The following is an 11,479-nucleotide window of genomic DNA, read 5'->3' as shown; positions in this document are numbered from 1 at the left end:
GAGAAATCCAGGTTGGGAAGTTCACTGGTCGAGTCAGTCCCATGTAGTCACAGAAATCTTTTGCTGAAGTGTCATGAATGGTGAGAGGCTCCCAACACCCAGCCAAGTTGCACAGTGACAATTGAAATCTCCACATATGAGGAAGAGATAGTTGGGGTGTGTGGTTAAAAGTTTGTCCATGTTGTTTGAGAGAGAGAAAGAGAGATATGTCGATGGAGTTGTCACTGTTAAGAAGACAGGTCACTGGATGGGACGGGTTAGGAAGACGTGAGGACGATGGCACTGTTGGGACAAAACGAGGTGGATGAGTTGGGTAGTTGAGACAAACAAGGCAATTAGTTTTTGGTTAAGGTCCGGATCTGCATCCGGCCTTTCAGTGGAATACAAAACTTAAACTGTTCAGCCTGGCGGTGGTATGCACTCCCACGAGTGCCGTTCTAGTTTGTTTCTGTTTTTGTCTGATTTTTAAAATGTGGGGAATGAATTTTCTTTCCTTGTAAAAGTGCTGGATTAGTGGCTCGTAGAACCAAACGAGTGGTTGTTGGGATATACTAATTGTGTGGAGCAGGCATGGCTCAAGCAAACAACATCAGAGAATAGGAACTAATGTAATTCTGTAAAGGAAAGGGAGTTGTGTTTAACTTGGTTTGAAATATAGGTAGGAATGGGAGAAAACGTGAAATGGTGATGAGCCGCCACCTTGAAGCCACGGTGGGGGAGACAACGTGGAGTGGACTTGGGGAGGAGATTCCACGGGTTTGCGGAAAGGGGGACAGAGCTGAGGTGAGTAAAAGACGTTCACTTTGGGGAGGATAGAATCGGTTGCTGGACGATGGTGTGTGTCGAGACAAATGCAGAAGGATGGATATTTGAAAGGTTGTGCTTCGACCCGGGGGTGTGTTGCGTGTGTGAGTGAAATGAGTTTGGTGTGTCGCTATTGTTGAACATTGAACAGAATTGATCATTGCTGTGAACCTGAGTCCCGTTCATACAAGCATTTTGTCTTCCTTGATACAGACATTTGTCCAACCAAGATGTTGCAATGTATTTTAATTGGGCATTTCATAAATAACATGTTCAAATAATTATGCTTTTGATGTTTGTTCATGCCTTACCCTGTAATCCCCTTTATGTGACATGACCCCCTCCTCCCTTTTTGTTAAAATGCCGCTCTGGTGATGTCTTTTCACCTGTGACCCATTCCATCCATCACCCCCATCCCCCACCCTTAACACATGTAATTAAGTAACCTTGTTGATTGAATTAGAGTGATGTTGATGAAGCACAGGCATGATGGAACAAATGGCCGCCTCCTGTCAAGATTTCTTCGATATCATTTGATAACAAAATACTGTACAGCGATTGAAGGAGAAAGATTAGTGTGAGTGAAGGACAGTATGTTTGTGACCGAATAAACGACTGTATTTTATTTATTAATTAATTTTTTATGGTGTCGAGGCTCAAAGACACGGTTCGCACACTCCTTGAAACTCTGAATTTCCTAGAAAATAAGATTCCATTTTCCAGTACTTGAAAGTCCTGGAAAAAAAGAAAAAAACTTCTTGAAACTTGGAAACTCCTGGAAAATAAACCTTTTTTTGAAAATAAAATAAACCTCACATATTTCTATCCTCTTTTTTTTTTTATTTTTTGTAAGAAATTAAGCCGACATCGGTCATTTTGCCACCAAAGGATTGATTGCCCTGGATTAGGGTTATGTTCATTGATTCTGTATCCGGTGTGAGGAAGCGAGGTGAAGGCATGTTGTAAACGAATCTCTCCACAGCACATATGTAATTCCCATTAGACACAGGTAGGGGGGCCCTAACTATAAACACACTTACCGAAATAAGCTATGGGGACGGCTGTCTGTCTGTGTGCACAAGGCTTCCAGATTCGTAACAATATATGCTCTGACAATTCATTGGCTGTGGATCGATGACGCCGCCATAATCTGTCAGTAGCATTTTGACTTCAATATTGAGTAACTGCATGAACGTCTCTGCGCGGAGAAACTTTTCGGCTGCAGAACGGAGAAGCAAAATGTCCAAAGTTTGTTATTTCTACACCGCGTGGCTCAGCCATCCCGACTATCGGGATTGGCTAGAAAGGGTGTCCCTCCACAAAGCAAGATGTCATGTGTGCAAGAAAGTTGTAGATATTTCGAACATGGGCGAAAGCGTGTTCAAAAGTCATGCCAAGGGAACCAAGCACATGCGCTTGATGCAGCAGACGGCGGCCAATTCCCGTTCGCGAATTACAGAATTTTTTTGGATCGGCGAGCACATCCGCACCAGCAGGTATCGTCATGGATATTTGTTTATGAAATAAACTATTAAGCGTAAAACAAATCTGCCGTAATTGGATTTCAATGATCACATCACGAAAAATTCCAGTTTATAAATTTGACTTTTTGTAACCTAGGGAGATTGACTTGGCACAGCTAAAATAACAGTATAACGGGTTGTCTCCCCTTGAATGATTATTAATGATGAGTGAAATAATATCCTCATTTCTTGAACACACAAACCGTTCAATTTATTTTAAGGGTACAAAACCAAGAAATAAAATAAACATTGAATGATAGGAAATTATGATTATAATATAATTATACAAGTGTGAAGACTACGATGGTTCACGAGCGGTATTTGACGATGTAGATTGTTTCAGAAGTCAAGGATGAGACGATGTGATAATGTTTGACCAAGTTATAAAAATGATCAACATGATGTGGTTGGTACGAGTGACAGGTTATTAGCTGCAAGATGTCGAAAACCCGGTTCGATTCCCACAACTTTGAAAATTTGACCTTTGTGAACTTTAAAGGTCAAAGGTCAAAGATTATGACCTTTGGTGCAAAACTTCCTCTGGAACATTCCAGGAACAATATAACGTCGTATAGGCTATATGGCATTTCGCACTCCTTGGATTAGCCATACTTTGATGAAATCAGCGTAAAAACAAACTTGAAGGGGGCGCCACTGGCAAGGTGTTCGAGATGGAGCAAAATGGTTTCAAGCCTTTAGGTGGGGAATGACCTCAACATTATGCATAAAAAATATTGTCATCCAAGCTCTCAAAGTTTAGGTGGTCGTATGATTTTTATGTCAAAATTCGAAATTTTCTAAGTTCGTGACCTTGTGACCTTGACCTTGGGATGAAAATGAAAAATCGAGCTCCGTGGGGCTATGTAGGTGCCATTGGGCTAACCAAATACCGAAACCCTTGCCAGATTCGACAAACCCCTCGGAGAAGATGGATTTTTATGTCAAAATTCGCAATTTTCTAAGTTCGTGACCTTGTGACCTTGACCTTGGGACGAAAAGGAAAAATCGAGCTCCGTGGGGCTATGCAGGTGCCATTGGGCTAACCAAATACCGAAGTCCCAGCCAGATTCGACAAACCCCTCGGAGAAGATAATTTGTGATGTCAAAATATGCGCATCACGTCCATTCTCAGGAAAACACAACTTGATCATGATATAAACCTCCCACCAAAATTTTATCAGGATCGGATCAAAACCCACGGAGCTATGCTCGGGACAGACAGACAGACAGACAGACAGACAGACACAACAATAACGAATATAGTGGTCACTTATTTTTTTCGTGAACCAATAAAATACTTAATTGAAAATTGTAAAACGGTAAATTATTAAGAAGGTTATGATAATCAATTTTTTATCAGAGAAATTGTTCTTAAGTTTATGGCATTGGAATCAAACCGACTGAGAAAATAAATCGTACTGATATTTAATGAAATAAAAAAATATATAAATAAATAAGGAACAATTTTAAAGTTGTGGTTTGAATTTAGAGAATATTTTTTTATATTACTGATGATTGCTGATGTATTTAATAAATTGTGATATGAATTATGTTACAGTGGATCCGCGGATAGAGGTTGATGTAAGACCGGCACCAGCTTGCACAGCAACTACTGCTACACCGACACCAACAACAATACAGAACTTTGCCTTTGGCACCTCATCCTTTGTGACAGAGATTCTTTGGGCTTTACATGTTATAGAGTCCCACCAATCATACTGGTCATGTCAAGGTATTGGAACACTCTTTCACAGGATGTTCCCAGATAGCGGCATTGCATCACAATTTCAATGTGCAGAAAAGAAGGCTTCCTACTTAAACGTATTTGGTCTTGCACCGCACTTCAAAGTGCTTCTGAAACAAAAGGTTAACAGCAGTTATGTGCTACTCTTTGAGTCCTTGAATAAAAAAATCAGAAGAAGCAGATGGATTTTTACATCCATATTTGGGACAATGATGAAGTAAAATCACGATACTTGGATTTAAAGTTTGTCGGCCATTGTACTGCTGATGACATGCTCGAGGAATTTAACACTGTGTTGGAGGGTTTAAATCCACGCAACCTGATGCAGATCAGCATGGACGGGCCCAGCGTGAATTGGAAGTTCCATCGCAGCATGCAATCACAAATGGAGACAAATTACAGGAAATCCTTGTTGGATGTAGGCTCATGTGGACTGCACATCCTCCATGGTGCATTTTAGACTGGCGTGGAGAAGTCGGAGATAGGAATTTCTTCACTTTTAAGGGCCTGATACACGCTGTTTCGTGACTCACCTGCACGTAGAGAGCAGTATCTTCATGTCACAGATGGCACCAAGCTACTGCTAAAATTCTGCAAAACAAGATGGTTAGACAATTCACTTTGCGCACAAAGCGCGATAGAAATATGGGACAGTGTTTGCAAGCATGTTGGAGAAGTGAGAAAAGAATCAGTTCCTAACTCTGACAACCAGTCCTTTTCCACTGTGAAAAAAATTTGTTCAAACTCCCCTCACGCTGGCAAGATTGAAATTCTTGTTTGCCGTATCCCAGGAAATTTCGCCATTCCTGACAACCTATCGAGATCGGCCCTTGTTGCCTTTTATTTTACTTGATTTGCATGAGTTGATGCGAAGCTTACTTCAGAGATTTGTGAAGCACTCAGTCACAGAACCTCTCACACCTGTAAAGCTGGCGTCGTTTGATGTAAGAAAAGATGACAACGACGCTGATCTGTCCAAGATTGACATTGGACTGGCTGCCGACAAAGCTCTGAAAGAAGCTGTTCGCTCCAAGAAAGCATCCGATAGAGCAGTTTTCGAGTTTCGCAATGAATGCAGACGGCTTCTTGTGGAATTAGTGTCAAAGCTGATTGAAAAGGCACCAATCAAATATGCCCTTGCCAGAAACGTAGCATGTCTGAACCTAAGACATTTCAACGAAAAGGAAGTAGCCATCTGCGACGTGCAGAACAGTGAGTGCCCTTTGTGATGCCAAGTGGATAACACCAGAAAATGGCGATTATACTGTCCACCAGTACTCAAGATATCTGATTGACGCTTCAGTCAAACACGCACACTTCGATCGAAAGAAAGATCGCCTCGACAATCTGTGGCATGCAGACATTGCAAAAAAGCCGGCGTTCAGTAATCTGTGGCTGTGGGAGGTTGTGAGAACTTTTGCTACTGTCCCATGGACAGGTTACAGTTGAAAGGGGCTTCTCGATGAACAAAAATTGAGGTGGAAAATCTGAGAGATGAGTCCTTAATTGTCCAGAGAGTAATCTGGGATCATCTTCACAATGTCGGAGGGTTGCAGAAAGTTGAACTCGACAAGAAGCTGCTCTTGTATGCAAGTGCTGCACGAAGGAAGTACCAAGATTATTTGGATGAGGAGAAGCGAAATAAACAGATGGCCTCTGTCTCGGACAGAAAATGAAAGATCGAAGAAGAATTCTCGGACTTAAAATCGCGCCAAAAAAGACTCAAAACAGATATTGACTCTATGCAAAAAACGGTGGACGAGTTTTCATATATATATATATATATATATATATATATATATATATATATATATATATATATATATATATATATATATATATATATATATATATGTGTGTGTATATATATATATATATATATGTGTGTATATATATGTATATATATATATATATGTGTGTATATATGTATATTGTTGCGGTTTTCGCGCCCGCCGGCGTGCGAACGGCCACGTAACTCGAATCGCGGCACGTCGCCCACCGGACGGACAATCCAGTCGTGACCCTCTCGGACTAACGCCGGGAACCAGTCACGGGTGGACCTTTCGGTCTCACCGCGATCGAGCCAATCAGCCCCCGCGTGGGATAGGGTTGCTCGCCAAATTCGAACTACCTAAGTACCCACGCGGAGGGTAGACCGGGCGATCGCACCTCGCCGCAGGTCGACTTCGGACACGGGCCACTTAAGCGACCCGTTCCGTCTATCAGAATAACCGAGCGGTGTTATCGTCGACCTCGACGGTTCGATTAATTATCGGGCGTACTCAGCCCACTACCAACCCTTCACGTGAAGCAAGATGGGGATTCAATGGGGAAAAAAGACGAAGCGAAGCGGGAAACAGTTCAACAATAAAGCACATTTATTCGCGACGAACGGAAAGCACACAAATACAATTCCACCAAATGCACACAAAAAAGAAAACACAATTCCATTTACACAAAAAGCAAACATAAAAGTGAAAACACAGTGCAGAGCTAATTCCGACTACCGAGCACACGGCAACACTTATACAATTCTACTTCACAGACGGCGCCGACAACACATACCCAAAACCAAGGAAAGAAAATACCCTCAAGAATGAGGTAGGCCTGGGGCCGAGACCTGGTCGGGCCTACCCGTCTGGTGATGAGACGCGGAGCGGCGATGGCCCCGCAACCCGCGGGCCTCGTGGACAGTGCCTGGCAGGGGGGTGGGAACGGGGCCCCCTTGGTCGCACTATCTCAGCGCGGGGGGAAACAGGAGGGGGGTTGCTGATGCTCGGGGTATAGAGGATCTTTATTATGTGCGCGACGGGCGTCTCCACCTCGGCCAGGTCGCGCTGCCGGCCTCCCAGGGGTGCGCAGCTCCTTGCACGACGCGAGCACCCTTCGTCCGACTCGCCGCCTCTCCACAGCTCGTCCCCTCTGTTCCGACTCTCCTTCGCCTCGCTCCGACCTTTACGACTCCCTTCTTCCTCGTTCCGACTTCTTACTACTTCTTTCTTCCTCGTTCCGACTTCTTACTCCCCGTTCCGACTTCTTACTCCCCTTTTACTGACGAACACCGTCCTTTTATCCCCCCGTAACTTCGCCTTTGACCCCCTCCCTTTGACCTTTCAACTCGCTCCCCATTGGCCCGACAAAAAGTGGGCGTGAAGGCTTTTTGATCCACAAATTTGCATATATCGATCGCCCTGGGGCGGAGCCAGTCGCCCTCGCTCACCGATTGGACGGCAAAAAGTGGGCGTGTGTCGTTTTGGATCCGTTTTTGAAGCAGAAAATCCGTGATTTTGTACACGCTGTTCAACGTGCGCCCTACACGAGTCAGCATCGGTGCCCATGAGTGGCGCGAGACGACGATGCGATGGTGGCGAGTTGTGACGGTAAAGGTCGTGGCGGTTGTGGTGAAGCGGTGGTTGTGGTCGGTGGTTGATGTTGTGGTTGTGATGGTGGCGATTGGTCCAAAATAAAGATAGTAAAGAAACACCGCTATTCTGAAGAGTCGCAGCACGTATAAATGACATGTATTCCCACTAGACAACGGGTTTGGGCCTAACTACACATGCACTTACCGAGATACCTCACCTAAGGGACCTGAATGGTGGTTTGCGAATCTGGTAACCACAACACTACCCCTTCCCTTTTTACAGACTCGTCCCGAGTCGTCAAATTTTCGTGTGCAATCATGTGTAGTTTTCCCCTAGTACATTTTACCTACGGATCCCTGAGTGCGACATTCATGGTATTCGTGTCCCCAAAATAAATAACCTGAGGGCTGCGTAACTATCTAAACAAACTCACTCACACGGACGACTTAAATAAAATTGCCGGCGCTAAGACAGACATGCCGGGGGCGCACTCATATGTACAGTACATCTTAACCTTAACTTACAAATTTTACACTAAACCATGGCCCAGGATCATTGACTCTGCAAAAAGAAAGCAGTTAGCAGGGAGCCAGGCTGCCCACATGCAGTCTCTGGCTCAAACAATGCAGGTGACAGGGAACGTGGCTGGCTGCTCACACGCAGTCCAAGGCCTTCCCTTTTGAACTGAACGCAGTGAACCACAACGGTGCTTGGGCTGCACAACGCAGTCTCCGTGCCAGCTCAAGTGGCACACGCCAATGAGCACAACGAATGGATGCATGAGCAGGTTTGAACTGAATGCAGTGAACGCAAACACGGTGCACGGGCCGCCACTGCAGGCCCGTGTTGTAGCTGCCAACAGGGCAGTTCTCGCAGCTTGCAAACTGTTGCCTTGATCCTGGCGCACATGGAAATGAACAGGGGGGGGGGGCAAAGCAAAAATTGAACGGGGCTGGTGAACATGGGCAGTGGGCATGGCATGGCAAAGGTGCAGGCAACACACAGCCCGCAGAAGAAGGCCGCTGCCGGCAAACACAGCCCGCAGAAGAAGGCCGCTGCAGGCAAACTCAGCCCGCAGAACCAGGCCGGCACAGGCCTCGAAGAAAAACAGCCAGCAGATGAACTGGCCGGCACAGGCCTTGCAGTAACACAGCCAGCAGATGAAGCTGGCCAGCTTTTGCCGTCAGTGGAAGTTGGTGGAGGGAGTGCGGTGGTGCTGGCCACTTGGAAGGCGGGCTCGGACCTACCTACCTGTCTCCCTCCCACCTATCGCCTTTGCCTGTCACTGTACATACCCACTCCCTTAATTTGTCAAACCCCAATTTAGCCCCAACTTATTTTTTTGTTGTTTTTATTTTTACTTCCCCACTATAAATCGTCCCCCTAACCCCTTTATCGTCCTTGTTCGGCTAACCTATCCTGTCACCTAGCCTACTCCCAACCCCTACGTTCCCTTCCCGGAGGGGAATAAGGAGAGCTAGCGTCCTGTGTCGAGGCCATGAGAAGCCTCAGAATGGCCTCCCCCAGAGTTCGGCGATCTTAACACCAAGTGGGTCCAGCGGCCCACAACGACAGCGAGGGGATGGATGGTGCGGAGGGGTACATCTCCTAATCTACCCTATCCATTTAACTGTTAAACTACCCGGGGCTTTCAACAAGCGCCTCTCGCTTAAACTATTGGTTCTAACAACCCAGATTCCCGTCGCCTGTGTTGGTGTCCTTACAATTTCGGGCCTCGCCCCCCAATTTTCTCTCCGTGCCCTCACACGGTCTCCTGGCTGGGACACGTGGCTCCCTTTGGCAGGCACGACCCTCTGCCGAATCTCCCGCTATGGCACCCCGGGCACTACACTGCCTCCGAGCCTACCAGCTCCCTAACACCGGGGAGTGCCCCCATGGCACCTCCCTGAAACGCACACGTGGCAGGCCGGCCTCCCGGGCCCCTTTCCGAGGTCACCCGTGCCCACTGCACTGCCCACGCGGCTAATGGCGCCCGGGCCCCCGCACCAAGCAGGCGCACCCGTGCCCACTACTCTATCCCGGCCCCCATGGGCCCCTTGGCCCTACCGCGGCCGACTAGCCTGGTGCCCGGGGTACCCACTCAGCGATACTCACCTTTCGCAGCCACGCTCCCAAGCCCGTCAACAGGGCTCCTGCACCCCTCCAAATGGGTCTCGAGCCTACTTTCCCACCAACAACAAAACGACCTCCATTTTTCAATTTGACTAACCCAGCTAACTCACTTTATACTGACCCCGGGGTCCCTTGGGCGGGAGTCACTCCTCCCCCCAATCACTCATCGCACCATGCATTCCCCATTCACTCCATTCACACAGACCCGCTGGCCTCACTCACTCAACATGCACATGCCTCACAACTCACCAACTCTTCAACACACACACCACTGAACTCTGCCATCCTTCTAACTACCTCCCCTAACTAGCTCGTGCTCCCACGTCGTCCCTTACACTATAGCACGTTCCTTTTAACCTACGTAGCTAAGCTACGTCCCCACTACACATTCACCAGTCTGTCTCTGTCTCCAAATCAATCATTTTATTTCCCATCCTAAATCTGGCTACAATCCCTCTACCTAATCCATTCCACGGACTCCATGAGGACTTACCCCTGCCCCATGAAGTCGGTCTAACTAAGCTAACCCTTCCCCCTAACTAGTTTCCATCCTGTGCCCAGGTAAGGGGGTCTTTTACCCCTTGCCCAGGAATCCTGTACACCCGAAAGTGAGGCTTGTTCTTTTTTTTTTTTTTCTTTACATGCGCAGCGCCAGCGCGGCAACTCGCGCTCTTTGCACTTTGCAACTGCCCGTGACGTCCTGCAGCTGCACGTGTTCCTCGTCCCTCCTTGGACGGTACCATCGGCCGGGATACCCCTCCTGCCGGATTCCAACCACACGTGCAGCCATGACGTCACCGTGCGCATATAAAAAAAAAAAACACAAGCCACACGTCTCGAGGGGTTCCCCACGCGAACACATGTGCCCTGCCCGTTGGAGCTGAACACACACGATCGCGTGGAGAACCCGTCCGGTCCAAATCCATTTACCTGCCTAAACTTTGTCCGTCCGCGGGATCGGCAAATCCACCGCGTGCGTTTCCGGACCGGGACTTCACTCTCGCAAGCGAGCACGTGGCGGTCTCGTGCGTTGCACAGCACGAACCGCGTGCTCACTGCTGGGTTACCCCGGCACGGTCCTCGAAACAACTACACCCGCTACTCGGCTTTCTCTCCTCTGTCGCCGTCATCGTCTCCATTCAACCCACGCGCACCTGCGTGTCACGGCGCGCACAGGCCACACCAGTAGGCTCACACCGGGAGGCGCGGCGGCGGGCTCCCGCAGGCCGACCGACATCGCCCTCTCATGCCGCTCTCTCACACACACGGTCTCCCTTGCACCAACCCATACCACTCACACGTGGTGCTCCATTCACTCGTGCCTCACTCACACACACGCGGGGGCACTAACCCGCGGTGCCTCACTCGCACTCCGTGCCTCATCCACACACGCGGGGGGAACTCAACCGCGGTGTTTCACTCACACTGGCCGTTTCATCCACACACACGGCCTCACTCCTTCTGAGCCGTTTCACTCACCCACGGCCTCTACCTACGGTGCCTCATCCACACACGGCGTGCTGGGAAGCACACACTCCGGCACCATCGCCACCATACCACTCACACACGGGGTCGCTTCCACACACGGGGACGCACTCACACCTTGCACCACACACACAGGGACAACCACACTGGGGATTCGTGTCCCCACAAGGGTCTCCGGGGCCTCTATACCCCCCAAGCTCTCCGTGCACCCGTCCACAGCACTCGTCCCCTCAACCTCGCAAAACACGACCGAACTCACCTGGTCGTGACTCGCCTCAAGGGGGCATACTCCCTCCCCTTGTTCCTGGAGGAGGCCATCCAACTGCTCGCACCGGGTCCCTACACGCTCCGCGAGCTCAACCCCATTGTCCTCCACTACCTCCGTGTGTGCGTGCGCGTCACTTACCCCGTCTTCATCGTGTAGT

At 48.3% G+C, this 11,479-nt stretch overlaps 1 protein-coding gene across 2 annotated transcripts in view; it reads left to right on the top strand.

Annotated features, from left to right (window-relative positions):
* LOC147016304 (ELAV-like protein 1) overlaps window positions 1–11,479 on the top strand; it is a 116,831-nt gene that overhangs the window by 5,187 nt on the left and 100,165 nt on the right. For both annotated transcript variants that reach the window (XM_085844913.1, XM_085844914.1), the window contains exon 2: window positions 659–783. In XM_085844913.1, the coding sequence (XP_085701039.1) occupies window positions 682–783 (102 nt within the window). In that variant the 5' untranslated portion in view covers window positions 659–681. The remainder of the gene's footprint in view (window positions 1–658; window positions 784–11,479) is intronic.

The sequence above is a fragment of the Eptatretus burgeri genome, chromosome 11 (genome assembly GCF_056783735.1).
Source record: "Eptatretus burgeri isolate ZD-2024b chromosome 11, Ebu_testis_v1, whole genome shotgun sequence".
Lineage (NCBI taxonomy): Eukaryota > Metazoa > Chordata > Myxini > Myxiniformes > Myxinidae > Eptatretus > Eptatretus burgeri.
Note: the sequence above shows the minus strand (reverse complement) of the source record. Positions and strands in the feature narration are given on the sequence as shown.